Raw genomic sequence first — 20,339 nt, forward strand, 5'->3', positions numbered from 1 at the left:
TCCGTGGCCATCAGCACACGCTCTGCCCGGTCCCTCCTTGTGGGACCAGGGGGTCCCCTGCACCTTCCTGCCTCCGGGCGGCATCTGGCCTTCAGCTCCCGCCCTGCAGGGCCCTGGCTGACACCGGAGCACAGGGCGCTCGACTCCCACCGGGGAACCTCGGCAGTTTCGTTACGACCCAGGCCCCAGTCTCGTATTTTCAGCCCCACAGCAGCACACTTAAAAACCCTTGTTCCAAGAAGAAAGGACCCGGTGGAGCAGCCCCACTCTGGCGACAGGGATGGAGGCTGGGCCGCCAGCAGCATCCCGCCAGCCCTCGGGACCCGAAGGACAGGGCCCACAAGGGGAAACGGGCACCTGACCTTCTGGCCCGGTGGGAGGGGCACAGCCGGGAGCGGGGGGTGGCTGCCCGGCGGCTGAGCCTCGGCCCTGACCTGCAGCACCCAGCTGGAGAAGGACAAGTGGGTGTGCGACCTGAAGGCTGCCATCGACGCGGCCAGGAGCGGCGGTGACACGGCCCTGGTGCCCCTGGGCAGCCTGCTGTGCGCCCTTCCCCGCAGTGAGTGCGGCCAAGCCCGGAGACAGGAGGGAGCCTTCCCGAGGGTGTCACCCTGGTCGTGGTCAGCCCACTGGGCTCACGTGCCCTCCACCCACGAGGGACGTGGCGGGCGGGCGGGAGCTCGTGTGGCAGGAGCAGCGCGTGGCCTTGCTCCCCGCCTGCAGCCGGCCCAGGGCCCCGTTTCCCCTGAGCAGGGCCGGCGTCTCTCCCAGGCTCCGTCGACGAGGTCCCTTTGGAGCAGGCGTCAGAAGATGATGCTCGCTCTGCCCAGGACTCCCTGGAGGGGCCGGGCCAGCACCGGGCCAACACCACCGTGCAGGTGTGCTGGTACCGCAACACCAGCGTCTCCAGGGCTGACCACAGCGCAGCCGTCGAGGTATGGCCGCCGAGAGCGCCCCGTGTGCGGAGGCTGCCGGGGGGACCCAGGGTGCACGGTGCGGGGCTGGCCCAGGTGCTCAGCCGCGAGCCGCCCCCTCTCCCCCCACCCGGGACCAGCAGTGCAGGTGAGGACGCAGCTGGGGCCTGACCCAAGGGAGTGAGCGGGGCCGGCTCGCCAGGACTTGCAAGATGGCGGGTGGCGCTGGACCCCCCCCTCAGCCGTCTGCGCCACCCTTTCCTGAGCACCGACCCCGACGGGGGAGCGGGCCCTGCTGTCCGCAGATGTGCTCAGGCCCGTGTGCCTCACCCGAGTGAGGAGCAAGGACAGAAGTGGTGGCACCAGCTGGAGGGCACAAGGGCCGCCACAGAGCAGAGCCAGGACACGTCGCCGAGCGAGGCGGCTGCTCCTGTGTGGCCTCTGTTTATGCAGCACCCCCACCGCCTGAGACCCTGCCAGACAGTCTGCTGCAGGGGCTCTGATGACGGGGAGACCGCGTGCTCCAGGTCTCTTCCTGTCCTGCTGTTTGACTGTTACACGCGGAGCAGCGGTGCTTTGGGGACGGGCACTGCACTCCTGTCAGTGCAGAGAGGAGCCCGGAAGCCTGGGGGGGGGGGGTGACCCTGGGGAGACCCCTGCTCCAGGAGACCCCTGGGAGGACGGAGCCAGGCGAGGGGCTCTCTGGGGGCTGGCGGTCCTGGGACACGGACGCCCATAGGCTTTCCCTTTCCTCTTAGAACCAGCTTTCAGGATACCTGCTGAGGAAGTTCAAGAACAGTAATGGCTGGCAGAAGCTCTGGGTGGTCTTCACCAATTTCTGTTTGTTCTTCTACAAAACTCACCAGGTAGGGGTGCTTCAACTGAGCCCGAGGCGGTTCTGCCCGCGTGCCCTCGCCGACCCCGCCGCCGGGTGTAGGGGGAGGGCTGGGCGCCTGCCGAGCGCGTGCCTGCCGCCTTCCAGGACGACTACCCCCTGGCCAGCCTCCCGCTGCTGGGCTACCGCGTGAGCCTCCCCAGGGAGGCCGACGGCATCCACAGGGAGCACGTCTTCAAGCTCCAGTTCAAGTCCCACGTCTACTTCTTCCGGGCCGAGAGCAAATACACGTTCGGGAGGTAATTTCGTGGGGGGCTGCCGGGGCCCCGGTAACTCCGCGGCTCTCCTGCTGCCACGGAGGACGCCAGGGGCACATTCCTAGGTCGTGCAGAGGAGGGGCTGAGCGCCGCTTCCAGGGTTTTAACTGGCCCGGCTCCGCCCTGTTCACTCCGTGTTTGGGGTCATCCTTGGGAAGACGGTTGAGCGCAAGCGCACTGGTCTGATGGCCAGAGCAGGCCCTGCTTCCCAAACCAGCAACGTGGGGAGCAGGGCAGCGACGGTTCTGACAGTCCCGCCTCTTCTCAGGTGGATGGAGGTGATTGAGAGCACCAGCACCTTGCCAGGGAGGGCCAGGACCCCCGAGGAGGAGGCATGAAGCCCACCCTGCCCAGATGAGCACAGAGCCAGGCAGAGCAGGGCCAGCACGTGCCCCCAGCAGGCTGGCCGTGGGTGGGTGGGTGGGCCTCACAGTGACACCCGGGAGGGGCATCGTCCCCCTCAACACCCATCCCTCCCCTGGCCCCGTGGCGCACCGGGAAGGACATGCACACGGGTGGGAACAGGCCCAGCCCCGAGCACTGGCGAGAACAGCGCTCAGCGGCCCACTCCTGCTGCAGAGCAGGGCCCTGGCCTCGGGCTGGGAGAACTGGGGTGGGGGCAGGGCCCCAGGTCACAGCAGCCTGGAAGCCCAGCGGAAGCCACTCTGGTGCCCACCCCAAGTAGCTCTGCAAGGTGGAGAGCAGCGTCCCCTCACTTAGCAGTCTCGGGGTGGCACACGGTGCTGGTGTGTGCAGTTGAAAATAAAAGCGTCTGCCCATGCGCGCCGTCTCGTCTCCCCGTGCCTGGGTGTGCGCCGCCCTCCTCCCGCGCCCCCCGCCCCCCCAGCTGTGACAGGACAGGGAGGCCGGGAGCGCAGGCTGTGGGCCCTGCCCGGCCTGGGGCCCTGCCCACCACCAGCGCATCTCCAGTTCAGGTCTTTATTGAAAGTGGCAGGAGCCTCTCAACATTCTATGAAAAAACTAACACCTTAACCTCAGGATATTTAGGGAAGCAAGGGAGTTCGGTTCTCTTAAAAAAACAAAACATTCTGGCTGACACCAGTGCTTATGAGAACACATGGTACCTGATCCAACACCACAGGCAAATCTACAACCTCCAAGGGCCGTCGGGCCGGGCGGGGAGGACGCAGATGTGCCCCAGAGAAGTCTCTGCTCCGCTGCGTGCGGGGCCGCGCTGCTGGGAGCCCGCAGAGCGGACAGCCTGGCCTCACGGGCTGGAGAACACCGAGCCTGTCGCCTCTCTGCTGCTGAGTGTGACCGTGGCCCGGCCACGAGGGGACATGGAAGTGGGGCAGCCCCCTGCTCGGGGGTGGGGGTGGTGACCCCACAGGGAGGCCTGCAGCCAGGACAGCAGACGGGCACCAGCCAGCACAGTCCTTGACAACACAGCAAAAGACGAAGCCCCCTCTCCCCGTGTGTGCACAGCAGTGGCCTCAGCGGGTTGACGTCAGGTGGTTTCTGCTGTGTGAGAACCTGCAGACCAGAGGCCTAGTCACTGCTCCCGCCCGGGAGCGCAGGCCGGGGTGGGGCTCCGGGACCCACGGGAAGCCAGCACAGCCCAGCGGCCTCGCCCCTCCCGGAGCACAGCCTGCGCCCCAGCCCCTCACCTCTGCACCCGCTCCACCAGGTGAGCCATGAGCGTGTCCGAGATGCCAGGGCAGGACTCCTCGGCCAGGCTGAAGGCGTTCTCCAGCTCCTCCAGCGCCCCCACGCCCCCGCCGCTCTGCTTGTGCTTCTCTTTAAGCTGCGGAGAGACCCCCGTGCACCTGACCGCAGGGTCCCGGGCGGCCACCTCCCCCTTCCCCTGTGACGCGCGGCTCGAGCTCTCCACACAAAGCTGGGACGGCGGGTCCCCCTGAACACCCGAGGGCGGGGCTCCCGGGACAGGCGGGGGCCGCCCCATCCCTGCCCCTGCCCCTGCCCCTGCGCTGCAGGAGCCCCCTGATCACGTGGCTTCCTCCTGACCCCGGGTCCCAGAAGCCCGCAGCTCTGGTCCAGCACGTGAGAGGACACGGCCAGACCCCTACCAGCCTGACCCTTGGGGCCAGGGAGCCCCCAGCACCACCCGCTGTGGGGACCCAAAGGAGAAATGCCTGCCTTTAGCTGGCCTGGCGGGGAGGAGGTCAGCCCATCCTCTCCCCTGCGCCCAACACCACAGAGACGAGGGAGGGGCGCACACCTCCCAGGACACCCACCCAGCAGCCTGACCTCAGGCCCAGCCCACAGAAACAGGGCCCTGAGGGGGGCCCCGGCGCACCTGTGTGGGTGCACCTCCTCACTACCCAAACGCACGCGCACAGGGCGGGGGCTCCGGCAGCCTGCAGCCTGGCCCGCACCTCCCTGGACACGGGCGCCTGCGCACACGTGCACACGCACTCCACCCCCCCCCACAAGCAACCCCAGAGCTGCCGGCCCCGCCCCGCCCCGCCCCGCCCCGAGAGCGGCCTGCTCAGGCGCCTGATCCAGCCGTCCACGCCGAACCCCACAGCTCCTGCTGCGCGGCCCCAGGTGCCTGCGTGACCAGGGACAGTCCCACCCCCCACGAAGCCCCCCCCATCCCCTTCCCCCAGCCCGGGCATGCCTGCCTGCATCCCGACACCCCCCCCCCCACCTTCCCTGGAAAGGCTCTGCTGCCTCCCCCCAACCCCCAGGCTCCAGGTGCCAGCATCCCCCGGGGTGTGAACCCCACCCCCCCCCCGCCGGGGGAGGCATGTTCCTGAGGACACTGCCAACTGCCCGTGAGCAGGTGACACACACGCCGGGTCACAGGACCTCTGGGGCGTTGCCCTGAAGGGCTCCCTGCCCGAAGCCTCACGTCCCCACACCAAGACCTAAATCTCCGCGGCGCTCTCTAGACAGAGGGGCATCCCCGTGTTTGTAGTTCAAGATCAAAGGTCCTAGGACAGTAGTTCATGATCAAAGCTGCCCTGGGACCCCAAAGAACCCCTGGCAGGCTTGGGAACTCGAGGGTCACCTTAGGCCAGCCTGTCCCAGTCATCTCTGGTCCGTCCGCGGGTCCACCGTGTGCTCTACGGGACCCAGAAACCCTGGGTGCCAGCGGGCTGGCCAGCGCATCGTCTGTGGCCCTGCAGGGCCAGCATCTCTGTGGCACAGCAATGCCGCCCCCGCCCCATGGGACCCCCAGCCTGGCCCTCACCTCTCCAAAGACGGGCCGGACCAGCGTGGACAAGCACTGCGACCGCGGCTGCCTCTTGACAGGCTCTGCCGACTGCAAAGCACAGCACAGGGGAGTTAGCAGGGCACAGCCTCCTGGAAACCCACCCTGGGGGAGCGTGTGTGCCCAGGAGCGAGCCGCCCACCCATCAGCTCTGAACAGGCCCCCACCCTCCCGACGCGTGCACAGGGTGGGGCCCGCCCGACCTTCTGGGGGCCATGCAGGGCCGTCCCCTTGTGCAGCTTGCTGTGTGGGCTCGGCCGGATGGTGGGGGGGAACGTCCAGATGGGGCCCTGCTCTCCATCCTCAGGGTCTCCATCGCTGCAGAGGACGATGAGGCGTCACGAGGTGCAATCGGCCTCGTGGCCCTAAATGCCAGGCCAACCCCTGCCCCCTCGGGGACCCCGCCCCTGTGCCGACAAGGCCCTGGGATGCGCAGGGCCCCTACATGTCAGAGTCCTCGGAGCTGGACTCCTCGCCGTGGCCCTCCGACCTCCAGCGCTTGTAGCGGTCGATGAGCTCGGTGAGGAAGGAGGTCTTCTTGGTGTAGCGCGTGATGAACTTGTGCTTCAGGAGCTCCTTGGCAGTGGGCCGCTGCGGGGACAGACACCATCACCAGGCGCCGGACAGCCCAGCTCTACCCTTGGAGCTCCTGGAGCTCCAACACGAGGCGGCCTGGGCAGAGCCCTGGGGCTCAGCGTCGCTGGGCGGCGGGCGGCCTCCAGGTGGAAAGGGGCAGCTGGGAGGCTGGGGGGGCTGCATGCCGTCCTCGCTGGGGGGCAGCCCTCCCTCCGGAGCTTCCCCAGACCGGGCGGGGGGGGGCGCCATGGAGCCCGCCCTGGACTAGGAGGGGCTGGGGCCTGCACAGGGGAGGGGGCCCAGGCCCTGTCGCCCTCCAGCTCCCACACAGACCACCCCCACCCCAAGCCCAGAGGGCTGCTCTCTGGGGCCTGGTTCCAGTACGGCCCGAACCCACTCGGCCACGCAGGCCACCTCCTCGCCCGCCTGCTGGAGCCAGGGGCCGGGGTGCTTACGAATCGGGGGTCCTTGTTGAGGCAGGCCTCCACAAACTCCTTGAAGGGCTTGCTGTGGTGGCCCTCCAGCGTGGGCGGGCTGTTCTTGGGGATCAGGAACAGGACGCGCATGGGATGCAGGTCCGAGTTGGGGGGCTCGCCCTTCGCCAGCTCAATGGCCGTGATCCCCAGCGACCAGATGTCAGCCTGCACGGGGCGCCACGCGGGGCGGCTCAGCCACGGCGCCTCCAGCCCCCTCCCCCCCGGCTCGCACCCCCCCGCCCCCGCCCCCACCTTGAAGTCATAGGCCGACTGCTTGATGACCTCGGGTGCCATCCAAAAGGGGGTGCCCACGAACGTGTTTCTCTTGATCTGCGTATCCGTGAGCTGCCCCGCCACCCCGAAGTCCGCCAGCTTCACGTCGCCCTGCTCTGAGAGCAGCACGTTGGCAGCTGCTCGACACAGGACAGCAGGTGTCACCCTCAGTGCCACACGGCCCCACCCGCACGCGACGGCCGAGGACGCGCCTCCCTCCAGCTCCCCCCTCAGACCAGGGCCTCAGGGCAGCGCCCGCAGGTGCCCGCAGCGTGTGAGCCCAGCCCACGTGCTCCCCAGGCCAGGCTCCAGGGCCCTCCTGGTGGTCCTCTCTTATGAAAAATGCCACGAACAGGGCCACGGCCCTTCCAAATCGCTCGGCGGGCAGAGGTGACCCTGACCTTCCCCTCACTCTGCCAGTCACCTCCCTCAGCCCCTCAGCCACGTCCCTCCGCCGTGGCCTGGCCACTCCTGTACACCCGCACAGCCGCCCTCGTGGCACCTCACGCGCAGATCTAAGGCCGTGAGCGAGAACCCACGTTTCTGGCCTGAGCAGGGTCCCCCCCACGCTGCGTGCAGAGCTGCCCTGGCCAGCACGCAGGGACACGGCACTCAGGAAGCCCTATCTGCTGCCGGCAGTGTCTTCTGGACACAGAGCAAGACGGAAGCGCTCCGTGTCCGAGGCCACAGGGAGCCCCGTGGCCGTCCGCCGCCCCACCCCCGGGAACCTTTGATGTCCCGGTGGATCTTGCGCTCCGAGTGCAGGTAGTCCAAGCCCTTCAGGATCTCCCGCAGGATGGTGGCGATGTAGGTCTCCTCCAGGGGGCCCGGCTTCAGCTGCGGGTGCAAAGCAGACAGCAGGGCCTCGGGGCTGCCCTGCAGCCGCCAACCCAGCTCCCCTCCCCACCGGCCCAGGCCCGGCGCCGAGGCCCGAGCTCGACCACCTCCCCAGCCAGGGGTGGGGCGACCCTCCGGACAGTGCGGGCTTCGTACCGCTTCACCCACTTTTGAAACAGAAGTTTCAGATACCGCATCAGACAGAGGTGCGGGAGGCTCTTTTTAGAGAACACAGGCTACCTTCACCTTTGTTGTAAAGGTAACGGCTGAGAACGGGGTCCCGGCCACACACCCCCGCCGCCCCCCTGCTTCCCCACAGGCCAGCAGAGGCCCAGGACCGCTCAGCACCAGCTGGCTCCCGAGGAACGTCCGATGCCCCAAGACAGCAAAGGAAGGGAGGCCACGGGAACCCAGGGACCAAGAACAACCCCCCGACACCTTCCATCTGGCCCCGCCCTGCAGCCGCCCACCGCCACGGCCCACACCTCACCAGGTCCAGGGCGGAGCCGCCGCCCAGGTACTCCATGATGATCCACAGCTTGGTGCTCTGGGGCCAGAGAGGCGCGTCAGCACCAGGCAGCCGGCACCTGTGGGACCCCCGACACGCGCTCCCAGCAGGGGTGACGCAGCCAGGACGCCCACCAGGAGCCGCAGCCGCCCAGCCCGGCTCCCCTCTGCCACACCCCACAGCAGACCCTCGGCAGACAGACCAAGGGCTGCGGTCCGCGGCTGAGCCCGCTCGGTCCAAGCCCTCCTGGGAAGGGCTCCAGGCTCCGGCCACAGGGGGCCCAGAGCGCTCCCAGCAGGGCCGCGTGGACGCCACCCTTGCCCGGGGAGGGGGCACAGCCAGGCCACTCCAGAGCCAGCCAACCCCAGAGACCCTGCTCATGCCCTGCCGCCCCCAGGTCTCCCGCTCAGGACGCAGCCAGGCCCCTCGCCGCACGCACACCTGGCCCCGGGGGCTGTCGTCTCTCGGGGGCCCACTCCACTGTGAGGCCGGGTCTGCGTTCACCTGCTGGGACCCCTGACCTTCAGACCAGGCCCCCGCTCCCCGCCAGGCCCACGCGGGGGCAGCCCCGGCCTGCGCCTCCTGAGCAGACGCGGGGGCCGCCAGGGCCCTCCCTGCCCCGGCCCGGGCACCTTCAGGTAGGAGCCGAAGTAGCGCGTGACATGGGGGCTGTCGCACTGGCTGAGCACGGTGATCTCTTGCTGGATGTCCTCGATCTCGTCCTCAGCCTCCTCCAGGTCGATGATCTTGATGGCCACCACCTCCTTGGTGCGGTTGTCGATGCCCTTGTACACCTCCCCGAACGAGCCCTTGCCGATGCGGTCGAGCTTGGTGAAGAGCTCCTCAGGGTCCACGCGAGGGTGCTGGGGACAGAGGGCGGGAAGCCAGTGACCCCGAGAGCCAGGAGGAGGCAGGAAGCGCCCCCAGCTTCTTTCCTCGCTTCTTTTATCCCTTTTCGTTCAGAAAACCTAGTTACCCTCCACGCAAGGGAAGACGTCCCCGGGGCGCGTGGAGAGGCCTGGGCTCTCGCCAGGAAACCAGGGCCATGGGGCAGGCAGGGGGCCACGCGTGGGGAGGACACAGCGAGGCGCAGTAACGGGCTGAGAGCGGTGAGCGGGTGGAGCGCGGGGAGCCGGGGACAGGGGGCCGAGCCTGGGCGACGCTGCAGCCACGCGCAGCCGGCCTCCGGCGCCGACGGCTCTGTGAGCACCGGGCTGCCCAGGCTGCGTCATCGACGTGACAGACTCCCCGGGGAGGGACGCGGGACTCGCACTCCCCTTCCTGTCACCCTAACACTGCTCTGAAAAATAAAGCCTGTTCATGACAACAAGAAACAAACCCAGCACACCTTCACTGAGTGCTCCCTGCACACCTGGAAGCCACACCCCTTGCAGAGAGTTCCATTCGGCCCCCAAATCAGTGCTCAGGACGCCACCCTCACCGCAGGGCAGAGCTGAAGAAGGACCCCTTCTTGGGTGCTCACATACATGGAAAACCGCCCCACCCGTCCTCGGACTGAAGCACAAACCCGCCCTAAAAGGCACTGAGCCGCTGGGGCGGGAGGTGCCCGGCAGCCCACGCACCCGGACAAGGCGGCTGAGGGGCATCCGGGGCGACAACCCTGCCTTTGGTTTTGACCCTCAGGGCGTCCAAGGCCGAGACAGCTCCATGTGGGGCTGCGGGGAGGCAGCAGCGCCAGAGGGCAGGCGGGGCACCCCTGGCATCCCTGGCCCCCCGCGGCTCCTCGGCCTCCTGAGGTCACCTCCCTCCCGCCACAGCATTCCTCAGAGCCTGGAGCAGCCGCACAGGCCCTGGAGCCCCAGGACCCCCCTCGGCTTCAGCAGCGCCGGGCAGGACCCGTGGCAAGGCTGGCAGGAGCCTAGCACCTCGTCTAGATGGAGGCAGAAACGGTCCTCCAAGCCCTGCCGGGCCTCAAACCCACCCGCGCACACATCCCTCCAAACCCCGAGCACCACCACCCGGAGGGCATCTCGGCGGCACAAGCGCCAGCTGCTGCACTGCTGGCCCCGGGGGCGACGCTGCGGAGGGAGGGCCCATCCCGCCCCAGGGCGGCCGCACCCACCGGGCCCAGGGAGCACAGGGCCGACGCCTGCCCCACGGGCTCAGCTCCAGGCACAGCTCCACTCGGGGCCCAACTGGCTCCAGACTGAGATGACGTGCCAACCTGAAGTGGCCGACGCGCTGCCCTCCCAGGAGAGGGCCGCAGGTGACGGGGCCTGGGGGAGAGCTGGGCCGGGGAGCCTGGGCAACCACCCCTTCCGCCTACCCCACCCCCACTGGGCCCCAACGCCCCCCACCCGTGTCCCTGGGCTCAGCCAGCCCAGGAGGGCCTCTGGCGCCCCCGGGGGCCAGCCCAGCAAACCGCCCACCCACAAGCCGCCCCCAACCCTAGCCCAAGCCAGTGCTGGCGCAGCCCCGGGGACACCTCTGGTCCAGCCAGTGCTCCCAAGACATGGTTCCCCTCCTTCTGAGGTGGCCTCAGAGGACCCGGGGAGGGGGGGCCGAGGCCCGGCAGCTAACAGGCACCGCTGTCCCTCCCGCTCTCAGGCCTCCCCTTCCCACCCATAGGCCTCTGCCAGCGATACATCCCCCCCGCCTCCTCTACCCAGGGCCAAAGCTGGGGCTGGTCCCCGCAGCGGCCTGACGGGGGACACCCCAGGCAGGGCACCCAGCCCTGCACAGCCTCGCACTGGGAGACAGGGCAAACGTCTAACCAGGTTCCAGGCTCGGCACAGAAGGGGAAGGCCCAGCCCCAACTCTCACACTCTTTGGGTTCCCACTGCTGCAGGCCAGTCTCCTGAGCAAAGAGCGTGACAGGAACGGACCCAACCGTGACCGCAACCCTACGGGCACATCACAGACACAGCCTCCTCGCAGCCCTGCCAGGGGAAGGGCAGACAAGTGCCGCGGGGCCTGGGTCTCACGCTGCCCTTCCTGAAGACGTACGTGGTCTGGACAACTGCTCAGGCTGCTCACGGGGCCCAGACCCCAGCTCTCTGAATCAGTCCTGGGGCCGCCAGGTCTGCGGCCACCACTCGGCAGTATGTCCGCGTGTCTGTCCATTTAGCAACACGTCTGCCGCCAGCACCACTCCCGACGGGCCCATCCACCCCACCACGGGTGGCAGCCAGTGTGCACGGGGCACTCCCTGCAGCCAGTCAGACCCTGTAGGCAGGGCAGGAACCAGCCAGCCTGACATCTAGGGCTGCCCCGTGGGGGAGCACACCCCACTGTCCCACGCAGGGACAGCCTCACAGGGCCACAGTGACAACTATCTCAAGAGAAAACAACGTCCTGTCAGGCTTCCTGCCACCGACAAACACCAAGTCTCTCCACCCCCTAAGAGGACAAAAGGGGCTTCCTTCCTCTGGGGGTCTCTTCCTCAGCTTCTCTGGGCCTGCGCTCCCTTCCCCGGGCATCTGCTCTGGACGCCCAGGCCCCGCTCCAGGTGCCGTCAGCACACAGGTACAGGGGCGGCTCACAACCCCAATTTCACGTTCTGGGACCCACAGAAGCTATCCCTACAGCTCTGAAAAATAAATTCAAGCTAGACTTCTCTCTCAACATCTTAGTCACGTGACCGAGAACACACAAGATGTCAAGAAGAATGAAAACCCGTCCGCTCACGCCAGCATCAGTCAGCAAGCCCTGGTGCCCATCTGCAGCTGTAGCTAGTCCGGGATGCCCTGCCCAGCAACTGCACGTGGCGCTCCAGGCTTCTCCAAGGAGCCCAGCTGGGTCTGGGGCTGACCCTGACTCCAGTCCCTCCTCCCCCCACACAGACACACGCTTCCTGTTCCTCCTGGGCACCCAGTCCTCACACTCAGCCCAGAGCAGTCAGTCTCAGGGCCACATGCTCTTCACAGAGGAGCGCCCAGCACCTCAGAGAGGTCAGCCTACACCGCAGCGGAGCTGCCAACGTAGGAAAACAAACCCCAATGGCGGGGCTTCCCTGCTGGCGCAGTGGTTAAGAATCCACTTGCCAATGCAGGGGACACGGGTTCAAGCCCCGGTCTGGGAAGATCCCACATGCCGCAGAGCTACTAAGCCTGTGCACCACAAGTGTAGAGACGGTGCTCTAGAGCCTGTGAGCCACAACTACTGAGCCCGCATGCCACATCGCCACATCTACTGAAGCCCGCCTGCCTAGAGCCCGTGCTCCACAACAAGAGAAGCCACTGCAATGAGAAGTCCGTGCACCACAAGGAAGAGGAGCCCCCGCTCCCCGCAACTAGAGAAAGCCCGCGTGCAGCAACGAAGACCCAACACAGCCAATGAATTAATTAATTACTGGGATGGAGGACACCCGACTGCCAGCGCCGTTTACCTCACATCTGCTTCAGGTCACAGGCGGCTTGAACTAACAAAGAACGGACCGCGAGCGCGGACGCCGGCTGCCCCGGACCCCCCACCCGAGCCACGCCACCCAGGGCACCGTGCGGGGGCTGCCCTGGAGTCAGGCCGCTGACGCGCAGAGCCGGGCCCCCCAGGGCGGCGGGCAGCGCAACCATCAGAAAAGCGGCCGTCTTCCGGGCGGGCACCACAGCCCCCTTCCAGGGACACCCGCGCGCGCGCCCTCGGCTTTCCCGGCGCGGCCGTGTCACCCCAGCCGCAGCCCCAGCCCTGCACGGCCAGGCGCCCCGCGCACCAACGCCGACCCGCCGGTGCCCGCGGGCCCCGCGCCGGCGGCCGGGCGGGCTCCCCCCAGCCCCGCCGCGGCCCCCGCTCCGGCCCGCGCGCCTCGGGAGGGGCCGCCCTGCCGACCCCCAGGACGGCCCCGGGAGGCGGGCGCCACGCTCACCTGGTTGGCCAGGCCCCGGAGGTGGGCCATGTCGCCGCGGCCCGCAGGCCCTCCGCTGCTCCCCCGGGAGGCCCCGAGCGGCCGCCTGCAGGCTCGGGAGGCCGGCTCACCCGCTCCGGTCACCTGCGGGGACAGCGGGCCCGCTCGGTGCCCCGCGCCGCCCCCTCCCCCGACCCCCTGGGGTCCGGCCGGGCCGCGAGGACGCCCGCCGCCGCGCTCCGCTCCTCGCCCGGGCCAGCGCGGGCGCCCGCCCGGGAGCTGCCCGACGCCGGGCCGCGCCGGAGCCCCTCGCGCCCCCTCACGCCCCCTCCGCGCCCTCGCCGGGACCCCCCCTCCCCGAGCCCCGCCCCCGCCGCCGGCCCCGCCCCCGCCGCCCGCCGCCCTCCGCCCTCCTCGCTCCCCGCGGCCCGGCCCCTCCCCAACCGCCCCAGGCGCGGGCCCGCCCGGCAGCGCGCCCACCTCCGGGGGGCTCCATCCCGGCCTCCCCCGGCCCGCTCCGCAGTGCCCGCGAAGGCTCCCACCCGCAGCCTCCGCTCGCCCGGGGACGCCTGGGCCCTCCAGTCCGCGAAGCAGCGGCGGCGGCGGCGGCGGCGGCGGACGGAGAAAGCCCGGCGGCGGCGACGGCGACGGCGAGAGCGCGCGGCGTCGTGGCCCGGCGCGGGGCTCTCTGGGACACCGAGTCCCTCTCTCGCCCTGCGCCGGGGCGCCCGCAGGCGCTGGACTACAGGTCCCGGCAGGCCATGGGCGGAGCGGTGTCCCCGCCCTCGGGCGCGCCGCGGGGCTCGCTGGGACTCCGAGTCCGGCTTCCTGAGAGCCTCGGGCCTACGTCTCCCGGCAAGCCGCGGAGCGAGGCGGGGCCGGGGCCGGCGGGGCGGGGCGGGGCGTCCGTGGGTGGGGCTCCCCGCCGTCCGCCCCGCCCCCTCCCCGCACCTGGCGGGACCCGGCCCAGGGCTCCCGCCCCGCCCTGCGCCCGCCGCCCGTTCAGCATCCCCCGGCGGGGAGGGATGGCTGGGCCCCGGAACAGGATTCAGCCTAAAAAAGGGAGGCGGTTCTGACGCAAGTCACTGCCTGGATGAGCCTTGAGGACGCGACGCTGAGTGACAGGAGCCGCTCACAGAAGAACAAATACTGTTTGATTCCCTCTATATGAGGTCCCTGGAGTAGCCAGATTCACAGAGACGGAAAGGTGAAGGGTCACTGCCTGGGGCGGGGGCGGGGGGTGTTGATGGGGACACAGTTTGGGTTTGGGAAGATGAAAAGACGCCCAGAGATTGGCTGCACAGCTCTGTGAATGTATTTAACGCTGCTCAACTGTACGCCGTTGCGATGGTGCATTTTATGTGATCTGTATTTTACCACAGTTAAAAAATAAATAAAATAAAATGAAATAAAAAAGGAATTAAGGGACTTCCCTGGTGGCACAGTGGTTGAGAATCTGCCTGCCAATGCAGGGAACACGGGTTCGATCCCTGGTCCGGGAAGATCCCACATGCCGCGAGACAACTAAGCCCGTGTACCACAACTATTGAGCCCATGTGCCGCAACTAATGAAGCCCACGGCCTAGAGCCTGTGCTCCGCAACAAGAGAAGCCACCACAATGAGGAGGCCACGCACAACGAAGAGTAGCCCTCCCCCACCACTCACCACAACGAGAGAAAGCCTCTGTGCAGCAACAAAGAGCCAACTCAGCCAATTAAAAAAAAAAGGAATTAAGTTCTGGCATATGGTACAACATAGAGGAACCCTGAAAACGGTATGCTAAGGGAAGTAAGTCCATCACAAAGGGACAAATACTGCATGATTCCACTTAGATGAGAGGCCAAGAATAGGCTAGCTGAAGAGAAAGAAAGTAGAATAGAGATTTCCAGGGGCTGGCGGAGGGGAAACGGGGAGATATTACCTAATGGGCACAGAGTTTCTGCTTCGAGTGAGGACAAAGTTTTGGAGACAGACAGTGATCATGGTTACACAACATGGTGAATTTACTTAATGTCAGTGAATTGTACACTTAAAAACGGTTAAAATGACACATTTTATGTTATTTATATTTTACCACAAATTTTTTAAAAGCAGTGATAATTAGATTTCATCAAATATCTTAAATTTTGCTTTCAGAAAGACGTTATGAAGAGAATGAAAAGACAAGCTATAGACTGGAAGAAAAAAATTGCAAATCACATATCCAACTACATGTACTTAGAATACATAAAGAGTTCTCAAAAATCAACAGTTAAAAAACAACCCAGGGACTTCCTAGGTGGCGCAGAGTGGTAAAGAATCCGCCTGCCAATGCAGGGGACACGGGTTCAAGCCCTGCTCTGGGAAGATTCCACATGCCACGGAGCAACTAAGCCTGTGCGCCACAACTATTGAGCCTGTGCTCTAGAGCCCGTGAGCCACAACTACTGAGCCCATGTGCCACAACTATTGAAGCCCACGTGCCTAGGGCCTGTGCTCCACAACAAGAGAAGCCACTACAGTGAGGAGACTGTGGACCACAATGAAGAGTAGCCCCCGTTCTTAGCAACTAGAGAAACCCCATGTGCAGCAACGAAGACCCAATGCAGCCAATAAATAAATTTTAAAAAAAAAGTCTCAAAAAAAAAACCAAAACAACAACCGAGGACTTCCCTGGTGGCGCAGTGGTTAAGAATCTGCCTGCCAATGCAGAGGACACAGGTTCAAGCCCTGGTCCAAGAAAATCCCACATGCCGCAGAGCAACTAAGCCCTTGAGCCACAACTCCTGAGCCTGTGCTCCAGAGCCCACAAGCCACAACTACTGAGCCTGCATGCCCGCAATAAGTCCACGCACCTAGAGTCCATGCTCCACAACAAGAGAAGCCACCAGAATGAGAAGCCGGCGCACCTCAACAAAGAGTAGCCCCCACTCACCACAACTAGAGAAAGCCTGTGCACAGCAATGAATACCCAACACAGCCAATTAATTAATTAATTAATTAATTTTAAAGGGTGGGGGGAGAGAGAGAGAGGGAGAGAGAAAGGGGAAAACATTAGGAGTGTTTGTTCTATAAAAGACATTATGTTATTCAAAAAAAAAGCAGACCAATAAGGGACTTCCCTGGTGGTGCAGTGATTAAGACTTTGCACTCCCAATGCAGGGCGCCCAGGTGCAATCCCTGGTGAGGGAACTAGATCCCACATGCATGCCGCAACCAAGGAGCCCAACCTGCTGCGACGAAGACCCAGCACAATCAAATAAATACATAAATATTTTTTAATTAAAAAAGAAAACCCAATAAGAAAAAACAAAGTTGAACAGACACTTCAGCAGAGAGGATGCACAGATGGCAAACAGCACGTGGACAGGGGCTCAACATCATTAACTCGCAGCCTATAATGAGATACTAACTGCTCACATATTAGAACGGCTAAAATAAAAAGCACTGACAATACCAAGTGCCGACAAAGATGGGATGGCCAACCATTCTGCTTCCCCGGTTCCGGGAAACCCCTAGGTCCTGGCAAAGCAAGATGGCCGGTCACTCAAGGTGAGGATGCAGACCTGGGACATGGGCCGTCAATGCTGAGAGTGCAAAACGGTGCAGCCACCCCAGACAACAGCGTGGCAGCTTCTTAAAAAGTCAACCAGACACTTTACGTGTGACCCAGCCCTGCCACTCCTGGCTATTTATCCTGGAGAAACGAAAACGTACCTTCACACAAAAACCTGTACGTAAATGTCTACAGCACGTCTATTAATAATCGCCCCAAACTGGAAGCCACCGGATGGCTTTCCGTGAGGTGAGTGCAGACGCCGTGGTCCCTCCCCACCACGGAGCACCACCAAGCAATAGAAAGGAACAAAGCAACGATGCTTCTGCAACGCAGGGGAGCCGTAAAGGCATCACGTGAGAGAAGGCAGCCGGTCGGTCGCAAGAGGCTGTGTACGAGGTGCAGGGCACCGTTTAGGCGACACAGTCACAAGGACACAGCCCAGAGAGGAGCAGCAGTGGCTCCCGGGGCCGGGGTGCAGCCTGGCCTGTAGCAGAGCAGTGTCCGGGCAGCCGGCCGTGGGCGGCCCGGTGTCCTGACCCTGACGGAGGTTGCGCGCATCCATTCAGGCAGGGGGGCTCACAGAACTTACTCTAAAAAAGGCCGTGTGACTGTATTTTTTTTACAAATAAATTTTTTACACTGACAACAATTCCTTAATATCAAATGTAGAGTCCGTGTTCAAATGGCCTATATATGTGTGTGTACACATGTATGTGGTTTCAGATGTATGACCACACAGTTTCTTCAAATCAAGATCCAATAAGGCCCACACGTTGTGATCCGCCTCTTGTTTCCTGTTCCCCTCGGCGTTTACCTGCTGGAGACATCCAGCCACGTGTTCTGGGAAGGAGCCCCGGCTGCAGGTGGCTGATCTACTCACGCCCCACGCCCCCTCCCCCCGACTCACCTGCTCAGTCCCCTCCTGGGGCTTCCGTGAGGAGGGGCAGGTCACCTTCAGCAGCTGGCACCTGCACCGCAAAGGGGGCGGACAGAGCACGTCTCCTTGGAACGTCCCGGAGCCCCGGGTGCCGAGGACGCCCCGACGGGCGCCCAGACACTTCTTCCACCAGGCGAGGCCCCCTGCAGCCCAGCGGTAGTGCCCTGAGGTTGTGCAGAAGTGGGGCTGGGGAGGGCGCAGCCCCCAGGGACCTCCTCGTGAGGGGCCCCGAGGAGCTGAGAGAAGAGGCAGCTGTGGAGACAGAGGAAGTGGGGCTGCCGCAAAGCCAGGGGCCGGGGGCCCTGGACCGGAGACGCCCCGCCCGACGGAAGCCGTCGCGCTCCCGCCCCGAGCCCGTACCTCGGCTCGGAAGAGGCGCGGCTTCAGGGACAGACCCGTGGCCACCCTGGGCCTGTGCGCTTGGCTGTGGGACAGGCAGCCTCAGGGGGGCCCTTGTCTAGTGCCAGGCCTTGGGGGGGCGACCTCCCCGTCTCTGGGAAGGCGGTGCTCATGGGCTCCGTCCCTCAAGGGGACCCCACCTGGGGCTCGGGGCTCCGGGCCTGCAGGCTGGGGAGGCCGGGCCTGGGCGGGGGGCACAGCCAGTCTCCCCCTCCGGGTCCTCCAGCCTCCTCTTCTGTCCAGGGAGCAGGTCCCAGCTGCAGGAACTGGGGTGAGGCCGGCACCAGCACACTCGCGGCCGGGACACACCTGCAGCCCCGGCGGCCCAGAGGACGCGTGTTTATTTCTCACATCTGGAGCCTGGGAGCGAGGTCAGGGCCCGGGCCAGCGGGGCTGCTTCCTGGGACAACCCTCTTCTCGGCTCATAGGCGGCTACATTTTTGCTGTGTCCTCACATGTCGGACACACAGACAGACAGAGAGACGGGGCCCTCTGGTGTCTCTTCTTGGAAGGGTGCTATCCCACCATGGGGACCTTGTCTAACCCTAATTGCCCTCCAGATACCACCACAGTGGGTTCAACACGTGAATTCGGGGGGGACACTAGCCCGCAATCTTCTAGAGGAAAATGCTGGAAACACAAGAGCAAAGGCAGGAGAGAGCCGACCCTGCAGACAGTGGGCGAGTGGGGGTGGGGTGGGCAGGTGAGCCTCCTGCAGGGGGGGGCTGGGCCTGAGGCACACCCCACCGCAGGGAAGATGCTGTGGGCCAGGTAGCATCTGCACCTTTGCAAGGCCCCGCGCGCTGAGGAGGGTGAGGCAACTGCCCTGGCCGCCCGCGTGTCTCACCGCTGGGGGTCCCGACAGGGGACACGGTGCTGCCAGGAGAATTCGGGAGGGGCCCGAGGAGAGAGCAGACAACCAAGCTCCCAGAGCCCCCCTCTCTGGAGTCCATCCCTGCCGGGCGATGCACGCGCCCCCCAGGAAGGACCCTGAGGCAGAGCCATGGGCCAGAGACAAGCCGGAAACCCACCCATCGCTGTAAACCCGCGTCCAGCGCTACCGGCCGCCGCAGCCCCTGCCCTCCGCCCGGCGCCGCCTCCCAGGGCCGGCTCCTGCTTGTGTGTCTCCTCGGGCCGTTCACGTCCCGGGGTCCGACAGGAGCCCCACCTCGGGCCCTGGGAGGCGTCCCCCTTCCTGCAACGGAGAGACACGGGCGGCTGCGCGGCTGGCGCTTGGCCCTCCGCTGGCCCAGGTGCTGGGGCTGCAGGGCCGAGCGGGCGGGACGCCAGAGGAGCCGGTGCGGGCCGCGCGGCGAGCGGAGCGGCGCTGGCGAGCCGCCCTGCCTCCGCCCCAGGCCCCCACTCAGGGCCAGGCTCGGCGGGACGGGGCCCCGGGGGCAGGCGGCAGGGCCCACCCCCCGGCGGGGGCTTCTCGGCCACCGGCGCCCGGGCCCCGGGGAGGCACGGTGGCTCTGTCCCTGCTGCCCCTGCCTGGCCTGCCCGGGCCCCCCGCGGCCTGGATGCTACCGGTCGCAGGGGGGCCTCGGTGCCGCGCTCGGAATTCGGCCGGGACCCCGGGGCCAGGGCCTGGGGTCGGGTGAGGTGCCCTGGGCTCTGCCCCCCCGGGGAGCCCTCTTCCGGCCACGCGGGGGTGGAACGGACTCTCCCGAGGGGTGTCTGGGGAGCACGCGCCGCGTGGGCCGGTGGGCGGCAGGCGGGGGCGGGTCCCTGAGGGGAATGGGCGGGCCCCGCGGGTGGGGAGGGTGCCGAGGCGCTGGGGGGGGGGGGCCGCCCTGCCCCCTCTCCTTGGGCTGAACCGGCTCCTCTGGCCCCTTCCAAGCACACGGGCGGCGACAGAAGGCGGTGAGGACGCCTGAGCCGCCTCCAGGTTCCCCATCACACGGGGGGTGCCCACAGACCTTGACCCTCAAGCCCCAGGGATGGAGGGGATGGAGGAGGGAGGTGTGCTGCCGGGAGCGGAAGACAGTGTGTGCGGGCGTGGGGGACGGGGGACGCTGACGGCAGGGGTCGGGGGGCCCCCAGGGCTGTCCCGTCTCGGGGTGTCCTGGGGCAGTCTGGGCGGCTGAGGGACAGCAGGGGGGACGGCTCGAGCAGCCCCTGGGCTCGAGTGCGGGCCGGAGCCCGGGCAGTGAGCGCTTCGGGGCGGAGGACCTGCCCGGTCTCCCACCGGCCGGCACCTGGCTCAGCCCAGGGCCTGCAGGCGTCTTGGGCCCCTGGGGTCTCTCCACCGGACCCTCGGACTTTGACCCCTGCTGTCCACACGCGCCCTCCCTGAGCCTCAGTTTCCCCTCTGTCCAGGGGGGACTGTGAGTGGAACCCCAGCTGAGTGCACACGGTCCCTAAACCACGCGCACCCTGGGGGGTCCCTGCGACGGGAAAGGTCCGAGGGCGCCAGGCTTCCCTTCTCAGCTGAAGGACCGCATCCTCCCCGGCGGACCCCGGACCCTGGCCGTGCCGTGTGTGATGCAGACCCCCACTGCCAAAGCCGGGGCGGGGCGCGTCTGAAGGGCAGGGGTCTCCCAGGCAGGCTGGCTTCGGGCTGAGGACAGCCTGCTGGAGGGGAGGGGAGGGGAGGGGACTCCCGGCGCGGATGGGACGCCCTGCGGCCACCGGGAGTGTGAAGGGCCGCCGGGGCACTCGGGACAGAGCCTGAAGCAGAGCCAGGTTTCAGAGCCGCTAGTTTTGCACACGCGTGTGCGCTCTCTTA

The 20,339-nt window shown here is 66.2% G+C and overlaps 2 protein-coding genes across 16 annotated transcripts in view; one reads left to right on the forward strand and one right to left on the reverse strand.

Annotated features, from left to right (window-relative positions):
- The window catches only part of FARP2 (FERM, ARH/RhoGEF and pleckstrin domain protein 2), an 84,193-nt gene extending 81,324 nt beyond the window's left edge, over positions 1 to 2,869 (forward strand). For 5 of the 14 annotated variants that reach the window (XM_057746000.1, XM_057746002.1, XM_057746003.1 and 2 more), the window contains 5 exons: positions 441 to 559; positions 754 to 935; positions 1,673 to 1,780; positions 1,897 to 2,048; positions 2,335 to 2,869. In XM_057746000.1, coding sequence (XP_057601983.1) covers positions 441 to 559; positions 754 to 935; positions 1,673 to 1,780; positions 1,897 to 2,048; positions 2,335 to 2,404 — 631 coding nt within the window. In that variant the 3' untranslated portion in view covers positions 2,405 to 2,869. Of the gene's footprint in view, positions 1 to 440; positions 560 to 753; positions 936 to 1,672; positions 2,049 to 2,334 lie in introns of those variants that run through there. The other 9 variants (XR_009055131.1, XM_057746005.1, XM_057746006.1 and 6 more) reach the window with 5 other exon arrangements.
- A 122-nt stretch (positions 2,870 to 2,991) lies between these two features.
- On the reverse strand, positions 2,992 to 13,409 carry STK25 (serine/threonine kinase 25). Of its 2 annotated transcripts, none has more exons than XM_057746009.1 (12): positions 13,279 to 13,409; positions 12,758 to 12,880; positions 8,568 to 8,798; positions 7,918 to 7,974; positions 7,319 to 7,427; positions 6,570 to 6,727; positions 6,297 to 6,482; positions 5,711 to 5,856; positions 5,469 to 5,583; positions 5,245 to 5,316; positions 3,695 to 3,831; positions 2,992 to 3,560 (listed from the first exon to the last, which is right to left on the reverse strand). In XM_057746009.1, exons 2-12 carry the CDS (start codon positions 12,785 to 12,787, stop codon positions 3,521 to 3,523), a joined length of 1,281 nt encoding a protein of 426 aa, XP_057601992.1. In that variant the 5' UTR covers positions 12,788 to 12,880; positions 13,279 to 13,409; the 3' UTR covers positions 2,992 to 3,520. The 2 variants fall into 2 exon arrangements, with proteins under 2 accessions (XP_057601992.1, XP_057601991.1); XM_057746008.1 differs by having other exon boundaries at positions 13,217 to 13,383.
- Between the last annotated feature and the right edge of the window lie 6,930 nt (positions 13,410 to 20,339).

Source organism: Hippopotamus amphibius, chromosome 8 (genome assembly GCF_030028045.1).
Source record: "Hippopotamus amphibius kiboko isolate mHipAmp2 chromosome 8, mHipAmp2.hap2, whole genome shotgun sequence".
Taxonomy (NCBI): Eukaryota; Metazoa; Chordata; class Mammalia; order Artiodactyla; family Hippopotamidae; genus Hippopotamus; species Hippopotamus amphibius.

Coding starts and splice junctions, on each gene's coding strand:
- STK25 (XM_057746009.1), bottom strand. CDS start 12,787: ATGGCCCACCTCCGGGGCCTGGCCAACCAG. Junction 5,584..5,710: donor AGCTCCGAGGACTCTGACAT/GTAGGGGCCCTG, acceptor CGTCCTCTGCAG/CGATGGAGACCCTGAGGATG. Junction 5,317..5,468: donor CCCTGCATGGCCCCCAGAAG/GTCGGGCGGGCC, acceptor TGTGCTTTGCAG/TCGGCAGAGCCTGTCAAGAG.